The 22,033-nt window shown below is 47.7% G+C and overlaps 1 protein-coding gene across 4 annotated transcripts in view; it reads left to right on the top strand.

Annotated features, from left to right (window-relative positions):
* SLIT1 (slit guidance ligand 1) overlaps positions 1-22,033 on the top strand; it is a 178,975-nt gene that overhangs the window by 107,038 nt on the left and 49,904 nt on the right. For all 4 annotated transcript variants that reach the window (XM_053310010.1, XM_053310009.1, XM_053310011.1 and 1 more), the window contains 7 exons: positions 10,151-10,222; positions 10,622-10,693; positions 12,312-12,383; positions 13,220-13,383; positions 14,565-14,712; positions 17,457-17,528; positions 18,823-18,894. In XM_053310010.1, the coding sequence (XP_053165985.1) occupies positions 10,151-10,222; positions 10,622-10,693; positions 12,312-12,383; positions 13,220-13,383; positions 14,565-14,712; positions 17,457-17,528; positions 18,823-18,894 (672 nt within the window). The remainder of the gene's footprint in view (positions 1-10,150; positions 10,223-10,621; positions 10,694-12,311; positions 12,384-13,219; positions 13,384-14,564; positions 14,713-17,456; positions 17,529-18,822; positions 18,895-22,033) is intronic.

Here is a 22,033-nt window from a genome sequence, read left to right as displayed (position 1 = left end):
TAATGTCTTCCCGTATGGTTTTCAGAGTAACAATTGTCTACTCTCCGTCTGAATGGCTACACTTTTGCCGTTTGCATGCCTGGCACTAGTCAAGAGAAATATCAAATTAATATACAAAGAGCATCCCGCCCCCCCCCCGCCCCTACACAATTCCTGCATTTTCTGTCTTAAAATGCAGCCCCAGCACTACAAGGTGAGAAGGGCTTCTGGCCCCTACCCTCCTAGTACAGATCAGGCATTTCCTCTTGTTAACACTAAGCCCACTCTCTTTAAACTGTCTTTGACTACACGTGGCTCTCTGAGGAAAGCTCCTGGTTCTGCTTTGCAGCCTAGGCATGATGGTAAATGCAGTCCTTCCCTGGGCAGCTTATTCCAGTGCTTAATCCAATTCATACCCATTGTTGTTCCCAAGTCATGCTTCACCTCCCAGCTGTCAGTTCTTGTTGTGCCTCCTTCTCTACTTAGTGCTCAATTTCTTCTCCCTAGGAAGGTTTCCGGCAGTGCTCTAATTCCACTGCACCCTTCTTTTCTGAGACATTAATAAATACATTTGAGTTCTTCTTGTCTGCGTCTCTGAGGCTGCCCACTAAATTCTGGTGGAAAAAAATCTGCAGGGATGAAGTGTGTGTGGGGGGGTGTTTCCTAAGGATCTGTTCATAACATTCCACCCCACAGGGACTGAATTGGCCAAAGCGTCTCATTTACATGCAGGGGGCTAAATAAATTTCAGCTTCTCGGGCTCAGCAGGAGAGGAAAGAGGCAACGACAGCTGCAGTAAATTGCATTTGAATTTACAAGTACCTGCCTGCTGGCTGGGCAGTCTTGAATATACCATTTTGAGCAGGATGCATTTTTGGAGGGACATTCAGAACATGGGAGGGCTTAAAATCCTAAGGCCATTGTGGCAGTGTCTCCTTCAGAGTCACAGTCTGGGTTGCCAGTACAGCACTATTGGTGGCATCATTGCCCCCCCCCCCGAAGAGGGAGGAGAGCTGGTCTTGTGATGAATTGTCCTCTTTGCCAAGCATGGTCTGCCCTGGTTTGCATTTGAATGGGAGACTATATGTGAGCACTGTAAAATATTCTCCTTAGGGGATGGGGCTACTCTGGGAGCATCTGAAGTCCCAGGTTCAATCCCTGGCATCTCCAGATAGGACTGGGAGATACTCATGCCTGTCACGCTGGAGAATACTGCTGCTCAGTATTGTCTGTGTGTAGACAATACTGAGCTAGACCAGTGGTCTGACTCAGTAGATGGCAGCTTCCTGTGCTCCTATGTAGACTACTGTCCCCTCTTTAGCACTGCCAGAATAAAATATTTGCTGTGAATTCTTTTATACCCATTGTGTTATATGAAGCTATGATGTTTTGGGCCACAGGATATCTTGGGATATCCACAGTGTCTCAGTTGCCATTTCTGTGATTTACAAAAAGATGTGTCCTTGCCCCAGGAACAGGAAACTTTGCTAAGCAGAGCCCTGAATGTGTTTTCTTTTGACATGTGTGCCAAGGGAAACGGGCGTGCAAGTTTCCCTGGGGAAACTTGGGCTGTTTCCCCCTAGCTGATCTTACCTGCCTGCTGGCTGTTGTCTGCATCCCTCCAGCAGACACAGCAAAGCCAGCAGCTGTGGAAGCGTCACTCCCAGGGGTTGCATCTGAGGCTATTTTCTGTGCTAATTACTGCCTTCTTGGAGCAGGGAGGGATGGGATGGAAGGCTGCATGCTGTTATGCAGTGCTGGTGACCAGCTGGGTGGGAGGGGTTATGAAGCCCCTTAACATCCAGTGAACCTCCTTGCTCCCATAAGGAAGCCATATGTCCACAGGGTCAGGCTTGGTCATTGCCCTTTCCGTTCTCTTCCGCTTCCCCAGCCAACGTCTTGTTCAGCCTAGCTCCTCTCCAGCTGTTGAGAATCCGGCCCCTTCCTGGGGATTGCTTCCAACTAGGGACATCCTAGGCAGTGTAAGCCCTCTTCCCCCATTGTTTCCCCTTGTTGTGTACCACTCCCAGCGAGTGCAGGTGGTGGTTCAACAGTGCATTATAGTTCTCTTCCTTCTCCTGTTCCTGACCAGGTGCTGGTTCCATCCTATACTACTGTCCACAGACCTTCCCAGTGGCAGAGCCCAGACTGTAGGATGCCCTGCTCCAACAGGAGCCTTTTGCCTCCTCTTTTGGGTGTTTTCTGCTGTTTTTTGGAAGATGTTTCTATTTAGGCAAACATATGGCTTGCCTGTGGTGTGCTCTCCATGGTGGCTCTGTAGTTGTTTTGGTGGTTTTGTTTGGTTCTTCTTTAAAATCGGAATTTGATTGTATTTTTGTGGTGATTGTTCTAAACAGCCATTGTAAGCTGACTTGAGCTTTCTCGGTAACAGAAAATTACAAACATTATTAAATAATAATGGCCACTGTGCCTGCCCTTCAGTACTGCAGACATTATTGCTACTTGTCAGAGAAGGAGTAGTGCCCGCTGTTGACTGGAAGTATTTACAAATATGTCAGGTCTTATGTGGCATAAAGGAGTTAAAGCTGAGACATTTTTCTGCAGGCTGAAAGCCTTCTGACTGCATTTGCACTGACCACTTTTCATCGGTAGAGCCAGCTTCTTGGCTGAAGGGGGAAGACCTTTTATCTACAGAACAGTGTAGAGTGAGAGCCCAGCACATGCCAAGAAATCTCCAGTGTGGAGAAGGCAGATGAAGCAGATGGTTGGTTGCCAGAACCTAAGGGGTATACTCGTGGGTCAAATGGGCCGTAACCCAAAATTTGGCTTTTAAAAAGCCAAATCTGGCAACTAAAATTAGTTCAGAATTCCATTTGAAGATATTTTCCTGGAGCAGGGAGATCTGAAGGGAGCAAAGGTGATGTCTGGAGGGAGAGGGAGATGGGTCTGTGAGTGTGTGTGTGGCGGGGAGGACACAATCAAACACAAGCTCACCATGGCTCTCTGGTTCAGAAGCTGAACTTTAGGAATGCAATCTCTTGGCTGTGTTACGCTTGTAGCAAAAAATCCTGAATAGTCTCCCACAACCTTAAAGATGGAAAGGTTTATTGTAGCATAAGCTTTAGTGGGTTACAGTTCACTTCATCAGAGGCATGAAATGTTATCCTCAGTTGGCAGGTGTGTGTGTGTGTGTGTGTGTGTGTGTGTGTGTGTGTGTGTGTGAATGAGTGAGAGAGAGAGAGAGAGAGAGAGAGAGAATGCACTTACTCTCTAGGTAAAGAGCATTTACAGTATATTGTGTATGTGTACCTAAGGAACTGCTCTATACCTGCATGCTTTTTCAGAGAGAGAGAGAGAGAGAGAGAGAGAGAGAGAGAGAGAGAGAGAGAGAGAGAGAGAGCAAGCCCGAGCATACATGCAGGTGTAAGTCCCCTAGGTATGATATCCTGCTATATGTAATTGGATAGAGAGATTATATTTCTGGGCTAGTTTCTTCATTAGGTTGAAGGATTTCCACTTCATACAGCTAAACATGGTATCTTTTATATTATCAGCTTCCAGAAGGGTAGCCATGTTACTGTTGGGGCAAAAACAACAAATAGTCTTGTGGCATCTCAAAGATGGACAGTTCTATTGTAGCATCCATTTCCATGGATAAAATTCCACTTCGTTTGGAGGCAGGTGACAGATCCATATGATAACCTCACATGTTAGCAAAGGAAGTACATGCAGGAGCTGTGGTGGCTGAGGCAGAGAAAAGGTGAGGTAAAGGGATGGTGCTCTATGACGCCCATGCCACTTTCCTGGTATATTTGGGCTGCTTGTCCCTCCTGAACCCCAACATTTTCACAGAGAAGGAGCTAATACAACTATGTTACCATGACATGTCAAATCTGAGTAGTATATGTGCACAGTGATGCATCCTGCAGCTTGTGGCCACATAGACCTCAGACCATTGCCAGTGATATGGATGGATGGGGGGGACGGACTCTAAGAAGGGACTTTTGCACCACAGTTTGATTGGCTCCCTGCTGGCAGCTGGGCCAGGGAAATGGTTTTGTTCCATGGCATGGCTGTGGGCTGGGGGAGCTGGTCTGGAGCAGTAGGAAGCAATTACCGCCCTGCTGAGCCCAGCCCTAATCCCCTCAAACAGCACGAGAAACTGGCACGCCAGACACGCCTCAATCAGGTTAAAGTGTGAAGTTGGGATTAGCCAAGAGAATGAGAGCCTAGTAATACCACTGCACCCCCTGCCTGCACCAGGCTCAGCCTGGCCCGTAGGGCAGGAGATTAAGTGCCTGGCTTGTCTGCATGAGTAGGCTCCCCACTGGGAAAGCCATGTCCTCTGGATGTCAGGCAGTTTGGCTTCAGTTCCTTACTGAGGGCTGGGCCCGGATCCCACACTGAGAGGCCTTGCTTGCTGTCTTAGCCAAGGTACCAATTCCAGCAAATGCTCTCCAAGTGATTCCTGTCCAGAGCCCACTGGGACTGGTGATCTGGGCAAAGCCAAAAGAGGATTGGGTGTTCACAGGCTCTCCACTGCCATGGATGGTTGACAATGGAGTGAAATAACAGCTAACACTGAAAACATGGTCAACTTGCTCTGGTCTAGAGTTTTGTCATGCCTGTTTTAAATGAGTGTTTGAGTGAGAGATATGTATGGTGCGACTTATTCTAAAGAAGATTGGTAAGGAAGAGTAACATCTTTACTGGGCAAAGTGGCCCCCTATGATTTTACTGGTTCAGTTATCAATCAAATGTATTTGTATGCTACAATTTTTCTACAAAATTGTGCCAAAGCAACTCACAACAAATGAAATTACAAAGTAATGCACAGGAAAAACGTTATTATCAATGTATCAAACAGTTCCTTCAGAGTTCAATACAAAGGGAGAAACACCGCCTTTCAGAACAATTAAAAAATCAGTTCAAAAATACATCAATTTTTAAGTATTAGAAATAGTTCTTAATTATCAAAACTTAAAATAAGCAGTAAAACCTACAGCAAGTAATAGAGGTGTCTAACTACAACAGTACAGCACAAAATCATAGCAGTTCTCCAAAATATACTCTATTCTTTCTAATGACTCCTTCAAGGAGTTGATACAAGTGTGAGTCCTTTTGGGGTAGGGAACCATTTTCTCATACGTTTTGCTATAAATCACTTTGAGAACTGTTTATTGAAAAGCAACATGTACATATTTTAACAACAACAACACAGGCTGGATGATGGGCCATTCTGTTCCTTGAAGCAGCCCAACGCCTGGGTCTTTTATCCCTTCTCTTCTCCCACCAGAGGAATGCACCCTTCCTAATATCCCAAGATTGGAATCCACCAGAATCTGCCCCAAAGCAGCAACCTACCTTTCCCATTCCAAAGCAAGCAGGTCCTTTATGGTGCCTCTAGGAAAGAAGTGGGGCTGGACACCTGGAGCGCTTCAGATTAAGATGGTATAGGAGCCCTTCTGCCGTGCCTCAGCCCATGGCAACGAAGAAGAGAAGACAAAGCAGGCAGAGAAAATCAGCTGCAAGAGTGAGAAGAGAAAACAAGAAATGATGGAGAACAAAAATATAGCCCAGTGAGCTGACAGACTTATTACTATTTATTTATATATCACTTTTTAGTGAAAAAACTCTCAGATAATAGAAGGCTCACAATCTAAAAAGAAACATAGCCACCAGCAGGGTGCTGTGCTGGGATTGAATAGGACCAGTTGCTCTCCCCTTGTTAAATATAAGAGAATCACCACTTTGAAAGGTGCCTCTTTGCCCAGGTAGTAGGATTTACTTAATAATATTACAGCAACATTACCCTACTGACACTGAACAATAAAAATGAATTTAGGGATTTTACGAACTTTATATATAACTTGGTGTTGCAATTACATTTAGTTAAAAGTCGGATGACAAAAAAGCACAGGAGTGCAAAGATGTATGGAAGGTTCAGAGATCGATTGCATTATTCTACAATATAACCAGAATGGACCTTATTCAAAGCCTCCTGAGTTGAGCACATACTGGCTGTATGCTCCACTACTTTTTCACTCACTAGGTGATGATCTCTCATTCTGTAATAAAGCTGCTTGTCTTGGGATCTCAATTTATCAGACTCGGCATGAATGGATGGCTGGATGGAGGAAGTAATAGTCAGACCGTTCTAAAGCCAGACTGAGCTGTTTCTGCAAGCTGTTATTCATCAAGACCGGAGCAATTCATGTCTGGGAAACTGGCACTTTAATGTTCCTTGGACTTACCAGGATACTGAATGAAAGCAGGTCTGTACAAGGAGAGAACAGAGAAAGGTTTTCACCATCCTTTCTCCTCTCTTCTCCAGGGAAGCTGCCTCCCTGGAGGAAAGAGGGGATATGAACTCTCCAAAGGCACAGAGGTTGATGCTTGCTCTATTCCATACCCCACTGTGGTTTCACATCCATGCAACAGATTGCCTGCCTTTTTGGATAGACCAGACTTTGGAAGATTGCCTGCCTTTTTGGATAGACCAGACTTTGGAAGAGTGGTGGCTCAAGGCATTTTGCTGCCTGAGTCAAAGGACAATGTGCTGTTTCCTTCATCTGTGGGTGGGTGCTCAGCATTCTCAGGCCATGCTACCGAGGCTCTGGTGGTAACACTTGAGCACTCTCAGACTATGCCAGTGATGGGCATTCCTAGCTCAGATTGGATGGGGAAGGAAATGTATGACCCATCAGGAAGGGGACATGAATAGTGTGCAGCAATAAAGGGAGGCAGGGCAGTGATACTGGATGGTGGGGTAATACCCATCGTGACAGGGGCCCACTGTGCCTCATCCTACACCTGCTCCTGAGGCAACCGCCTCACCCTGCCTCATGGAAGGGCCGCCCCTGTGTTGGAGACACCTTTTATCCAAAGGTGAATAGCCTTGAGCAACAGATTCTACGGTGGTGGACACCAGGAGAACACCTCAGCCTATCCATTTTCAGCAAAAATGGTTTAGGAAGGTTTGAAATGTCTAGTAGAATCTATTCTAAAATTTGAAATTCTGATTTTTTCAGGGTGAAGTACTAGGAATTCCTAATTTTGGAATATCTGTGGTTTTAAAGGCATTTTCAAAATTTCAGAAGATTTCTAGAACCCCCAGTCTCTTATTTTGAGGGGGAAATTAGTTGTGTTTTGACATTTTCACAATGGAATGCTCGTGGAGGCAGTTTTTGACTACGTAACCGAAGACTTCCCAGTTGGCATGTTGTGATATTTCCCTTTATAAGACACACACTTGTTTTCCGTTTCCCTGAGTTTTGGGGGATTGCTTTTAAATTTTTAGTGGTTGATACCAAAAAATGCTTTGTCGATGTTCTATAGAATTATGTGAATGTAGGGAGAGAATCTGCTTTTGCATTAGACCAAGAGTAATGTTGGTAATGAGTAAATAAGAACCTTTCATTTCACATTTGGTGCTGGGAGGTCCTGTAACCACTAAGTGGGATCACCTAAATTTCCTTAGGAACATCAGCAACCAGATATAAATGGGCAGGTGGAGTTTCTCTAATCATTTCCTAGAGGTGCCCCTGATGAATTTCTGCCTGATGCATCTCTGTTCAAAGCAAGGTGTGGTTGCATAGAGCCTCATTTCTAAAGCCATCGTCATATACCAAACTGTACAAAGTCTGTACAGCTTATATAGCATGGAAATTAAGCTTTTTGGATTATTGAATTTCTTTTCAAATTGATAGGTGCAGTGAATAGTCTTACAATTAAGGGCCGACTGAGAATTGGTTTCCTTCATTCTTAATTTTCTAAGGGAAGTATAGAGAAAATTACACTCAAGCAGCCCTATTTCTTTGTTGTTAAAGTGGTATAGATCGAAAAGGAGAAGCAGAGCACCTTGAGTTTCAGGGGAAAATGGTTTTGTCAAGAAGAAAAAGGTTGTTCAGAGTAAAGACCTTTGTTATTTTGTGTAGCTGTTCTGATTAGCAAAGGTCTTCAAACAGGGAAAACTAATAATACAGAAATGTGAGAGGGGAACAGAGATAAAATTCCACCAAGTTAGGCTTTTCTTGACTTCCAGTATCTTGTTTGTCATTATGTAGCAATATATGTACACTGCCTTGGACATAATGTCAGAGTATTTTTGAAAGCAATAGAAGGAAGCTGCTTTATACCAAGTCAGACCATTGGTCCATCTAGCTCAGTATTGTCTACCCAGACCGGTGTTCCCTCTAACAGGGATTCCCAGATGTTGTTAACTACAACTCCCAGATTCCCCAAGCAAAAGCCATTACAGCTGGGAATTCTGGGAGAACACTGACCGAGACTGGCTGCGGCTTCTCCAAGGTTGCAGGCAGGAGTGTCTCTCAGCCCGATCTTGGAGATGCCATGGAGGGAACATGGAACCTACTGCATGCAAGCAGGCAGATGCTCTTCCCAGAGTGGCACCATCCTCTAAGGGGAATATCTTACAGTGCTCTCATGTAGTCTCCCATTCAAATGCAATCTAGGGCAGACCCTGCTTAGCAAAGGGGATAACCCATGCTTGCTACCACAAGACCAGCTCTCCTGGGCTTGTGGATACTGAGTTTTCGAGTGGCTGAAGGAAGATACTTCCAGTGAGAGTCCTTTGAGATAAACTTGTTTCTTTGAGCAGTGGCTGCACAGCAACCTCCTGCTGCGACACATTGATCCAATTTGAAGTAGTGTTGAACGCTCGTTATAAATAACTGAGACTTTTCAATGATAACGCTTAGCAGGAGAGATTGGTTTTTTTAACAGAAAGTGTGAAGAAGAAGAAGAAACCAGGAGATACTCACTGAACGCTATGTGCTATATATCAGTTCTGAACAAAGAGTCGCTGTTCTGCCTGAGAGGTTTTGGTTTAAGAGGACAGGATAAGGGGATGAAGGAACAGGTGACACAAATCAACAAAGAAAAAGCCTCTGCTGCCCCCTGCTGGCTAGGATTGATTTTAATCATTCTGCTCTCTTAGACTGTATTTGTTGTTCTGAAAAAGTGTTGTGAAGACCATGGAGCAGTTGTTTGTGTGTTTGTAATCCAATGATATAGAAATCCACAAGGCACTTCACTGAGGATTGCCAGATTGCCAGATTGGCTTTTTAAAAGCCAAATTTTAGGTTACGGACCATTTGACTCACGAGTATACCCCTTAGGTTCTGGCCAAGTGTTCTCTCTAATTTTTTTCATCTCTGTGTGGAATGAGTTTTGTTCTGGGCAGCAGTATCAAGACAGTGTATGTGCACGTGCATTCAGAGTGGTGCCTTCCTGATTCAACCTGATCAGGATCTAGAATTAACTAAATGGACATCAAAAAACTTGTGAGCATGCGCATGTGCGCAAGCCTTAGAGAGAACACTGCTTCACTCACCTATCAGCCATGGGGTTGATTCATTCTAACACGTTGCAGTTAGAATGGCAGCAGAGTAATTAGCCCACTACTGGTTGTGGTCTTTAAGCTTCCAGGCAGGAACCACTTACAGACCTGCCAAATGTCCTTGTTAATAAGTTGACAGAGTCTACAGACAAGTATGTTCTGGGAATGCTCTGCTCCTAGAGATGGGAAAGAGCACACCAACTATTGCCTTAATTCCCCATGTCCCTTCATGACCCCTGTGAAGTGCAGAGTCCAGCTGGGAACTGGACATGTCATGGTGGGAAGAGAAGCGCTGGAGGAAGGTCAGCGAGAGGTTAAGTTAAGTGAGGTCCCAGAGACCAAAATGCATCCTCTTGGTTGGTTCAGGGTACCTCCTTGCTAGTTTAAAAATGGCTTAGTGTTTTTGCCACATAACTCTTCTTTTCACCTCATCTTAAAAAGGATGATAACAGGACATTTGAGGATGATAACAGGACATTTAATTGTTTGTTGTATCTAAATGAACATCCATTTTCTCATGTTGCTGCTTTGAGAAAGATTGAAGCTTGAACTGCAGTTCTTTAAGATGGCTCTTCATCTTGCAAATGGGGCACAGAATACAGGGTTCTTGGCTGTATTGTTACCATGGATGATGTTTGGTGAAATAACAGTGTCTCATGCTGCACCATCTGTATTAAATGACAGCAAAGTAATAGGAAAGATGTTTGTTCCTCTAAGCAATGAGCAGAGTATTTCCGAAGCGCCACTGAGTAACCCCTGCTAGTTCTCATACACTGATGCCCACCACCTTGCCAACCCTTTCCCGGCCTCTTCATTAACAGATTCTTCTCTCAAACTTCTCATCTGCAGGGACCTGAGTGAGAATCTCCTTCAGGCTGTGCCCCGGAAGGCATTTCGTGGAGCTACTGACCTCAAGAATTTGTAAGTTACTTAGGCTGTCAGGACAGGCTAAGGACATAGAGCTTGTTGTTGTTGTTTCATATATTCACAATGATCTCTTAATGGCCAGAACAACTTCCCGATGGGGAAGAAGATCCCACAAAAATCCCACAACAGCTAGCATTAGTGGGATAAGGGTAGTGGGATCACATACTTCATGCAATGCCAACAGGGATTGTTGGACCCAGAATCATTTTCCTCCACACCCCACCCTACCCCATCTCCACTGACCCTTCCAGTTCTGCAATGTTCCTAGCTCCTGACCCATAGTGGCCTCACATCCCTTCTCTTTGCATTCAGTGTGCCCAGATTGGTGAGAGCCAATGTAGCCATCAGTGAGAATGGGTGTATTCATTTTGAATCTTCTTCTCCATCACACAGGCAACTGGACAAGAACCACATCAGTTGCATTGAGGAAGGAGCCTTCCGTGCTCTCCGTGGCCTGGAGGTTTTGTAAGTGTCCCCGGGAGGGCCCTGCAGGAGGTCTGTGCCAGCGGGCTGGTCAGAAAGTCTGTGAACAGCTCTGCCTTTTGTTGAGGGTGGGAAGCGTTGACTGTGGTAGTAGACCGCTCAGTTGCTGGAGGCCTGGTACAGAGGCATGATGTAGTTAAGTTTGCAGAGGGAAACAGTGCACTAAATGTGTGTGAAGAGGCTGGTGCTCTCTCCCACCCTCACCCCGCAAATATATTCTAGTGTAAGAATTGGTGATGCAAATAGCCTTGTCCTTTTCTCCATGCTGTTCCGAACCACGTTCATTTGTGGGCAACATGCATACTCAGTGAACTGCCTTCACTGAAAGCATATGCTTTGAGATTCCCTTCTCTGTACTTGACACACAGGGGCCAGCTAGAGTTCCATCTCTCCAGAAAAGCAGACAGGCCACATTATCTGTGCACTCAAGTCCATGTAGTTTTCAGATTGTCTGTTTACCTCTTGGCACAGTTTTTGTGCATGAATATCTCAGGCTGCCTTCTACTGAATCAGAACATTGGTTCATCTTATTCAGTACAAGTATTTTTCAGCCCGTTAATTTAACGGGCGCTAGTCTGCGCCCTCAACCGCTGCCTCCTCCCACCCGGGCCCACCACCTCCTTCAGCTGGGGCCAGGCCCCCCGCCACCTCAGGCCTCCCACCTCAGGCCCCCCACGACCTCAGGGCTCCCTTACCCTTCCCACGGCCGGTCCGGTTCCACGGCCACTGCCTCTGGGCTTCCCGCGGCGGCCGCCACCGCCAGCAGGCTCAGTCCTCCCGCCGCGGCCAACGTCGCCAGCGGGCCCAGTCTCCTTGTGGCCACTGCCGCCACCATCGGGGCCAGTCACCCCGCCGCGGCCACCGCCTCCGGCCTTCCGTCCAACATGGCCGCCCATGTCCCTGTGGCCGTATCTTTCTCGGACGTTCTGGGCATGCGCTCTGCGCATTCCCAGAACAGCCGAGAAAGACACGGGCCGGAAAAGGACACGGGATCACGCTCAAGGCTTTTATTATAGAGGATTGTCTTCACTGAGACTTTACAATGAAGAGTAGCAGGCATGCAGTCCTAGGGAAGCCAGCCTGCCTACTAACCAGTGAAGCTGCTTTTGTAGTAGCCATGGAGTGCCCTCGGCTGTCTCTCTAGGCCCATTCACACGTTATGTTCAACACTCGACAATGAAAACACAGGTGCAGTCATTCATACAAACACTTGAATGAGTGTACAGACATCTGTGCAGCTGTCTGGGTTGTACATCTGTACAGCTGTCTGAATTGAGCTTTTGCCCCCTTGGATCTCCCCTTGTTGAGTTGTGCTGGAACTGAGCTTGTGCACAGAATTCTGGGAATGTGCTCCTTCTCTTGCCTGCTACTGCATGCTGAAGGTGGTTTCACTGAGTAAGATGAAGAAAGATTATTGCTGCCCATCTGAGAAGGTGCCGTGTCTCACTCTGCGTGTGTGTGTGCGTGTGCGTGTGTGTGTGTGTGTGTGTGTGTGTGTGTGTGTGTGTGTGTGTGTAGGCAGGCACACACAGTCAGATGAAAGGGCAACATGCTTGTCTCGGACATTCACTGATGTTCTTCTTCTTCTTTTTCCCTGCAGGACCCTGAACAACAACAACATCAGCACCATCCCCATTTCCAGCTTCAACCACATGCCCAAATTGCGCACCTTGTGAGCACATTCAGAAGTAGCTCGAGGGGCAGTGGGGGGAGGCGGAGTGTTAGAAGAGAATAACCTGGGTATTTCATAGGGCATGGTGGGTTGGAAGCCATTCTGTAAGGGGTTCTGGTGGCAACGCTTAGTGACATTTTCAGGCCCTGCCAGGTCTGCCTTCCTGGCATGAATGTTCTCACGGTGAGGAGTGCCCGACACTGTGCCAGGGTCCTGCATACTTGGAGCCCTAAGCAGATGTAGGCAGATCTCTTCTAAAGGCAAAAGGGCTGCAACTTGATTTACTAAGTCAATGGGGCTTTGTATGGGAAGGAAGGTGGGGAGCGGGTGGAATTGGGGTGATAGCCACTTAGCCCCAAGGATGCAGTGTATTAAGACCCAGCCCCAATGCTGCAACCCTTGTGCCACCAGAATCTCCTTCTCAGGAAGTGTCCCCACACCTCCACTCAAACTCATGTCCTCAACCTTGGGTGCCCAGATGTTGGTAGAAGACCATTGTGGCTGGGGATGATGGGGGTTGTGATCCAACATCTGGAGTCCCAAGCAGTGTTCCCTGTAACAAAGATCCCCAGATGTTGTTGACTAAAAACCCCAGCATCCTCAGCTGCAGTGGCCTTTGGCTGGGGATTGTGGGAGTTGTAGTCAACAGCATCTGAGAATTCCTGTTACAGGGAACACTGGATCCAAAGTGCAGAACCCCTGTACTAGGCCTACCCTATTTCCTAGGACTGGATCCATAAGGTAGGAGTGTCAAGAGCGAACGATAAGGAGACAGCGGTTGATGCGTTTCTGTTTCTTTTTCTCCCCAACCTTCTCCCCTGGCCGCCCCACTGAAGCCGCTTGCACTCCAACCAGCTGTTCTGCGATTGCCACTTGGGCTGGCTCTCCCAGTGGCTGCGCCAACGACCCACCATTGGGCTCTTCACACAGTGTGCTGGCCCTGCTCCCCTGCGTGGCCTCAATGTTGCAGAGATCCAGAAGAACGAATTCAGCTGCTCAGGTCAGCAACATTAGCAGGGTGCCAGTGCAGTGCGTGCCAGGGGAGTGGGGATGGGTTTTCCTGCCAGCTCTGCTTCTCACATCCCCAGAACCACAAGGAGCCGGCCCTTCCTGTCCCCCAGATCCAAGGCAAATAAACATGGGGACCAGTGTGCAAACTTGCCATAGTCAGGAGGCCTTGGGTGCCCCCAGCACACACACACACCCTTTCAGTGCAACATGTTGATCTCAGCATCTTTCTCGTGCCTCTCTCTGCCTTTTTTCATACCACAGTAGAGTCTGCATAGGAGAATTTGCATGACAGTAGAGTCTGCATAGGAGAATTTGCTCTTTGAAGGGACTTCTTTTCTCTTGCATGTTCATTTCTAGCAGTGTGCAAGTGCCAGACTAATGGTGCAGGAAGGTGCAGTCTGAAGGGTGCCCCCTAGCTCCTCCCCACCCACAACTTGCTCTGTTTCACAGTTGGTCTCATCACCATATACAGAATGGTACATGTGCCCCTTCCTTTACCATTTTATATACTTTCAGCTTATATACTTTCACTCTCCATCCCAAGGTGCACACTCCATCTTTCGTCTTTACTGACTTGAATAATTCTCTGCTGTAACAATTCTGTTCTGCTAGATTGAATGCCTGCATGCATGTGTTTGTTGCCACACTTCAAAAACCTGCTGGGATTGAGGTATGGGAAGCTGAGAGGAGGCAGTGCCAGTGTTTAGAATACATTCTAACTGCTGTCTTTAAGCAGGAACACACTTCTGTGCCATGCTGTGGCAGATCCCTGGCTTAGCTTCCATCTTGTGAGCTTGGGGAAGGAGGCAAAGAGCGGTGCAAAGGTTTTTTCTTCATGACTGAAAGCCAGAGAGCTGGAACGATACTGTTGGGCCTTCGCACTGGCTGACAGCTGGTAGAAGAATAAGGTGACAATTAACTTCCGAGGCCGCTTCCACAGCCTATGAACAGGATCAGAGGAAGGGAGGTGGTTGGATACTGCGATTCCAAGTCAGTGCATGACAGATACCACCTAGCCTCACTTCAAATCAAAAAACATGTCCATGTGCTCATCAGTACCTTCACCCATAGGTGAACCCCTGTTTCCCCAGACTATCATTTTCCACAAGGAAGGAGCAGGGAGGTCAGGGAGGGGCACTAAGTGTCTACCACCCTCCTGTGTTTCTGCAGGTCAGAACGATGCTTCCAGGGCCCAGATCTGCAGTTTTTCATCTGGCTCCTGTCCTGCCATGTGCACCTGCAGCAATGGCATCGTGGACTGTCGCGGCAAGGGGCTGACGGCCATCCCTGCCAACTTGCCTGAGACCATGACTGAGATGTGAGTGGGGTCACAGTGGGTAGGAAGGGGCTTGGTGTGGCCTGAGCAGTGGGACCTTTCTAGTCAGATCCACTCTGCATGTGTGCTGCATGTCTCCATTGCCTGGAATGGATTCAGTTGGCAATGGACCGGGGATCTTATGGATTTTGTCGAAGGAGCACCACGGAGCAACTCTCAACTCAGTACAGAGGCCACTCTCGTTTTTGCCAGTTGCTTCAGTGACTGTCTTGCATTGCAAGGATCGGAGATCTTCCAAAGACAGGGAGGGAGGGAAACTATTCCACCCAGAAAGCCATTTCTTCCCATCCTGTGGTGAACCTTGCTTGTCAAAAGTTAAAGTCTTTGCTTGGCAAAAGGCCAGAGACTTTGCTTGGTGTCACAGTCAGTAGCGAATTGGACTCCTGTGGAAAATAGGAGCTTGCATGCCCCACAGCATAACACAGGCAGCTCCAGACCTCCCTCCACTCTGTGGGGCTCTGAAACATGCAGCCACACTACTGCACAAGAAGACTGCACTGGGGCTGCTGCCTCGTGTGATTGCACATTGTGCCGAATCTGCATCATTCCCAAGGGGAATCCCGTGTAGCATGCAATTGCACAAGAGGCTGCACTGCCAGTACTGCTCTCCTGCATAGCAGCATGGCTGCATGTTTTAGAGCCCTGCGGGGGCAGGTCTGGCACTGCCCATTTCACGCTGTGGGACATGTCAGCCACTATCCCTTGGAGCTCCCAAGTGCAGGGTAATTGCAAAAGTCACAATGTGCTTGTTTGAACCAACCATTAATTCTCTTGATCTCAAGGTCATAGGTTAGTCATACAGGGCAGCAGCCACATGGGAACTACTTTAAATGGTTCCCAATCATGGCTGCTTCTGTACAGTAACCACTTCCAGAGAGACAGATATGAGTCTGTTGCAGCAAGCAAGCAAACGAAAAGGAATCTTGTTAACACATTTAGGACATAGGAACGTAGGAAGCTGCCATATACTGAGTCAGACCACTGGTCTATCTAGCTCAGAATTGTCTTCACAGACTGGCAGTGGCTTCTCCAAGGCTGCAGGCAGGAGTCTCTCTCAGCCCTATCTTGGAGATGCCAGGGAGGGAACTTGGAACCTTCTCCTCTTCCCAGAGCAGCTCCATCTCCTGAGGGGAATATCTTACAGTGCTCACACATCACGTCTCCAGTTCAAATGCAACCAGGGCGGACCCTGCTTAGCTAAGGGGACAAGTCATGCTTGCTACCACAAGACCAGTTCTCCTCTATTGTATCATGAGGTGTTGTGGACAACAGACCCCTGTCCATTTTTGTCGACTGTAGTCCTTGCAGTAAGTCATTTATGTGCTACAATATGCCATGCAGATCTAAGATTTGTGATGGTGGGGGGGAATCCCTTGATCTACACTGTTTTCCACTGTACTTGAACTGCTGCCTGTGCAGACAGCTATTGTGGTGAGTGATCTATAGTGGCCAACATGTGGCCGTTTCATGTGCAACTTCCATATATGAGCTTACATGCTAACTGACACGTTTGGAATGTGGGCTGAACAGCTCTGTGAACATATATGGATATTTCAAACTGCCTTATATTGAGTCAGTCCATTGGCCCATCTAGCTCAGTACTGTCTCCACTGCTTGGCTCACAGCAGCAATCCGGGGCTTCGGTGTCTGTCCTGCTTAACCCTACTGGGAGATGGGAGGAGAGCTAGGCTTGTGGTAGCAAGCATGAATTGTCCCCTTTGCTAAGCAGGTTCCACCCTGGTTTGTATTTCAATGGGAGAAGACTTGAGTACTATAAGATGTTCCCCTTAGGGGATGGGGCCACTCTGTGAAGAGCATCTGCATGCTTGCATGCAAAAGGTTCCAAGTTCCCTCCCTGGCTTCTCCAAGATAGGGCTGAGAGAGACTCCTGCCTGCAACCTTGGAAAAGCCTCTGCCCGTCTGTGTAGACAATACTGAGCCAGATAGGCCAATGGTCTGACTCAGTCTATGGCTGCTTCCTATGTTCCTATGCTAGGGATTGAACCTGGAACCTTCTGCATACAAAGCACGTACATGCGACTGAGCTACAACCCTCCCCAAATGTGTGCAAGTTCAGCACATGAAGGAAGTAGCTTGATGTTTGACCATGTGATTGTGCACTGTGGATGTAGCAATGGCACCATAAGTTGAGTAGGCTGAGTTGTAAGCTGGACATGCATGTGATGATGTGATGTACTCAGCATAAGACAATATAGTGGTGATGATATATGCCTTCTCCCTTACTCTTGACAAGATTTTAAAGACCTCTTTTAATGCATATGTAAGTAAAACAAATAAAATCAAAATATTACAAGCCTGAGCAAATGCATTTTGATGTTAAATGTATTTAAGCTCAAGAATTTCCAGCTGTTTGAGACAGAGCATTGACAATGATGTTTTAGCACCGAAACACGTTTGCTCAGGGTTGTAAGATCTTGATTTTATTTGTTTTTACTTACATATGCATTAAAAGAGGTCTTTAAAATCTTGTACTCCACATAACCAAATATCGAATCATGCCTGGATGTGCTCAGTCCACATTTTCAGCACATCTACTTGGTCATGAAGACCTTTGCTTAATGTTTAAAGATACAAGGTATCTCCCCTCTCCAATACAGGTGCTCCTAGCCTGCTTTCTGTAGCTTCCCTGCTAAAAGAAGCTGGATTTCATTTGTTCATACAGCTGTGCCCACGATGATTTTCTTTCTCCTCTATTTCTCATTCAGACGCTTGGAACTGAATGGCATCAAGTCCATCCCACCTGGAGCCTTCTCATCATACAAAAAACTACGTAGGATGTGAGTGTCTGCGTGTGGACCATATCTGCTTCTCTCCATCACTCCCTCCCTTGACTTAGCCCATGCTCTTCTGTCCTTCTTGCGAGCTTTTATCTTTTGCTCTTCTGGACGCATTACTTAACTGGGGATGTGGGTGGGATGGAGAGAAGGTAAATGGAGTGGCAGAGTCATGTTTCTGGGACTTTCACTCTTTGACCAGCTGTGCCCTACCTCATGAGCAGGAAGGTGGGTCCACAGGCACATCTCAGGATGGGGACACGTATTTGATGTACAAGGAATGGGAGAGGGAAGGAAGGGAAAGAACCTTGGATTCAAAGGGAGATTCCCTTCATTCCCTAAGATCCCAAATGGCTCCTCTGCTGCCCACAACTGTCATGGAAAAATCCACTCACGCGTCTGGACTTTGCAGGAGCACATGGCAAATGCACTGTTGCTGGAATTGCCTCCCATGTTCTGTGTACTAATGGCAAGTGCACTGTCAACCCTTTGGGATGCATCTCAGGAGGGCCATTCCCTGTTACGAGACTCAGAGTAGTAGGCAGGCTGTCTGCCTCTCTCAGGAGTCAGTCCAAGAATTCTCTGTTGAACTTCAGTTCTGTGCCCCTTCGCTGAAGACATTGTGATCCCTCTCCTGGAGTGGCTCGTGCCAGGAAAACCTCCCACCGATGCAAAGCAGGCCCGTAGCCAGCTGGTGGCATGGTGTGTACCTGCCACACCAAAAAATTATCTTCTCCCCAACCTCACTGACTGTTTTCACTGAACATTTTATAAACTGCCTTCCCTGACTTCTGCAATCCACCCCCAAAATTTATTGAGGCTGTTTACAGGCCTGATGCAAAGGACCCTGAGGTGCCTTTCTGATCACATATTAATGGTACTCCTCTTAAGCATTCCATGGGCCCTTTTTTGCTGGAAAATTCTCAGAATTGATTCCTTCAGCTCCCTCACTCCCACTGACACAGTCCTTGACTTCCCCTTTCTCCTGTTTTTCAGGAGAAAGTCAAGGTTGTATCAAAGAACATAGACCTCATGGATAAAGATGGGGTGGGGAGGGGTTGAACCAGCAAGGACTGCATTGCAAGGTGTTCTCTGGGAAGCATGGAGCTGGATCTATGGACGTGCCTCTGCACCTCAGTCCTGGCATGAAATGAGAGTGGTGCCTTAGTCAGGCTCCATAAAGAACACAGAGCTGGATAGGCAACTCCAGGGAACAGATGAGCCGTGTAGGTTCAGGGTTTGCATTTGTCCACTTCCGTGTGTGTTTGTGTGTTTCAATGATGTCTTTGCCTTTCAGAGACCTGAGCAATAACCAGATCTCGGAAATTGCACCTGATGCCTTCCAAGGCCTGCGCTCACTCAATTCTCTGTGAGTAGCCCCAGTGAAAGCAAGCTTGGGAGATGTTTGCCTTCAGGGTGGGGAGGTTCAAATGCTACTTGTGAGCTGCATTACAGTGTTCTCTTTTCATAGCCTCACCAGTGGCTCAGTTGTTGTTCCCAGTGTCCCTGCTATGCCAGATCTGGGCCTCCTCAGTATGCCAATCCCAACTCACAGCCCCCTGGACCATTATGGTGTCTGGCCTCTCCCTAACTCCCAGATGTTTTTCATAATGTTGGGTTTCTGTGTTTTGTTTGTTTGTTCAGTTCTATTCTCTGTCTGGTTGATGACTGTATTAAAGATTCCATTCTGTTCCAGTTCTAGTGCTCCAGGGAATTAATCTGGCCCAGTACCTGAGTGCAGTGTGTGTTGTGGTTTTCTCTTGAAATGCAGCTTGGTAGGCATAGCTCTACACAGCAAGTGTTTGTGTGATGCAGTTCCCTGTATGTAGTGGTGGTGATTTCAACCACATGGCCTCCGTCATCTTTTTTTGAGGGAGGGGGAAGCTTGCAATGCAGTGGTTGGAATCACTGCCACTGCAACCCTGTGGCGAGCCATTCTGCACAAGCAATTGTACCTGCCCAGCTGTGTTTAACAAAAGTGACTCCCCCATGAGGCCAGGTGAGGAGGTGGCCTCAGGCGGCAAATGTGCCAGTAGGTGGCAACAGTAGGTGACCTGCTCTCCGCCACAGGCATCACCTTGCCTGTCTTCTGCTGCCACCCCTGCCTCAATTTGCTGCCACCACCCTTTTCTCCCATTGCACCTGCCCCTCACTGGCCCCACCTCCCCTGGCCCAGACGCCTCCCACAACTCTTCCCTCTTGCATGGGCCTCTTGCACGGTGCCACTGCTGACCATTTGTAGAACGCAAGGCGCCATGAGCATGCCTCTGGCAGCATCACCTAGCCTCTCCTCTGCTGCACTATCCCTTACTCTCTCTCTCTCCTGCTGCCTCTTCCCTCCAGTACCAAACTTGTCCAGAGACAAAGCAGAGAAGTGTGATGCTTGGAAGGGGGCGGGGAGAGAGAATGTGAGCTGGTGCTGATATAAGCTGCATTGGTTGCCAGTCTGTTTCCATCACCATTCATTGTGCTGGTGCTTATTTTTAAAGCCCTCCCTGGCTTGGTCTAAGGTATCTGAGAGACCACCGACTGCCCTGGGAATGCTAAGAACCTCTTTTGGAACCTTCTCCTGGTGCCCCTGCCTTGAGAAGGGATCTGTCTCTTTGTCTTTCTGTCTGTTTGCTGCATTTATATTCCACCCTTCTGCCAATACACTCAAGGTGGTGTAATAGTAAAACAAGGCAAAACAATAAAATTCCCTCAGAGTTCTAGTGGTCTCTTATAGAGCTGATGGTTTGTTATATGCTTAGAGTTCCTTGGCCATCCAGTCCCAGAATGGCCAGTCTCAACATTTGGAGCCGGAGTGAGAAACTGGGACTTCTTCTGGTACTGGACATGAAAGGTACTTGGGGTGCTTCAACTGTCCAGTGCCAGAACAGCCAGCTTCAGCCTCCACCTGCAGAACTGGAGGGAAAAGGTGGGCTGTCTCTTGCAGGGGCATGGCTATACTTGAAGAAGGCGAGAGGACCAGTGTCCCCGGGCACCTAAAGGAGGGAGACCCACCAATTGGGTGACAGCTTGCTCTTTGCTCTCCCCCAAGTATTGTTGTATGTGTATGAATATATGAGGTATTAGGTATATACTGTATCTGTTAAAAATGTTTCTTAAAGTGTCTGTATGCATGGGGACTGTGTAATATTTGCATAAGCGTGAGAGAAGAGGCGTGCTGAGAATGTTTTGTGTCTCACCACGTCCTTTCAGTTCTTCTGCAGCAAAGACATGTTGCCAATTGTGGGGAGAAGATGTGGGGTGGCCCAGGGCCCATCTTCACTTTTTATCCCAGGGTCCACTCCAACCCTGCTATACCCCTGTTCTCTGCTGCTGGAGGAGGACATCTCTGTGGATGAGAACATCTCCTTAACTTTCCCACGTGATCCAGAGGGCAGGGCTTAAGTTAATTAACTAGAGGCTTTATAAGTCCAGGGAAACAAAAAGCCTCCCAGGTCTTCCAGTCCTCCTTCGCTCCAGAGACAGACACCAGCTCTCAGCCAAGCCTATCTCTTCTGCATTTTCCCTCTTTCCTTTCCTTTGTTGCCTTCTTCTACTGTTTGGCTTTCTTAATCAGCATCTTTTCTCATTCTTAACATTTTTTAAGGGCCCCTCTTTATCCTTCTCTTCCCCCCCCCCACCCTACTGTCGCTGGCAAATGAGGAAACTGAGACATGTTCTTGTGCCTAAAGGGAAAAAGAAAAATTGGCTTTTCTATCCTTCGGGTAAGACCATACTTACCCAGTTGCAAGCTGCAGGCCCGCCAGCCACCTTCCAGTCCTCGTTGGTGCCATAAATGGGAGGAGGCAGAGGAGAAGGCCCCGACCTCCTAGAAGGATTTCCAAGGACCAGAAAGAATAACCACAGCCACCTGTCAACACCAGGAGAGCCCAGTTTGCCATCTGACCACACCACCAATGCAGAAAGGCCACCTGATGGGCACAAAGCCACAACTGGACCACTGGAGCTTCCCGCACAGCCTTCCAAGTGTCTAGGCTATGGTCCGATGCCTGATCCAGCTGGCCTAAGCATCCTCTGCCCACACCTATGGGAGATATTCCCACACAACCTCCGAAATCGCCGGAGGGGCAGAGTGGGAGGAGAGCTCTGAGCGGGCCCATCCCAACCCCAGCCAACAAGGAGGCACCGGTGGCTCCCAGGTGCCCGGATGATAATAGAGCCAGTGGTTAGAGTGCTGGACTAGGACCAGGGAGACCCGAGTTCAAATCCCCATTCAGCCATGAAACTAGCTGGGTGACTCTGGGCCAGTCACTTCTCTCTCAGCCTAACCTACTTCACAGGGTTGTTGTGAGGAGAAACTTAAGTATGTAGTACACCGCTCTGGGTTACTTGGAGGAAGAGCACGAGGCTATCATGTCCTCCCTCCACCACAATGCCCAGCCACCCTCCTCCTATAGCCCCTGCACTGAAATGCCTGCAAGCTGGCAGGCCTGGTTTCAGAATGCAATTGATAAGTCTGTGCAACAATGCTACCATACAAAAGCCACTAAAAAGAGGAA

This window comes from Hemicordylus capensis, chromosome 3 (assembly GCF_027244095.1).
Source record: "Hemicordylus capensis ecotype Gifberg chromosome 3, rHemCap1.1.pri, whole genome shotgun sequence".
Taxonomy (NCBI): domain Eukaryota; kingdom Metazoa; phylum Chordata; class Lepidosauria; order Squamata; family Cordylidae; genus Hemicordylus; species Hemicordylus capensis.
The sequence above is the reverse complement of the archived record's forward strand: the minus strand, read 5'-3'. Positions and strand labels throughout refer to the sequence as shown.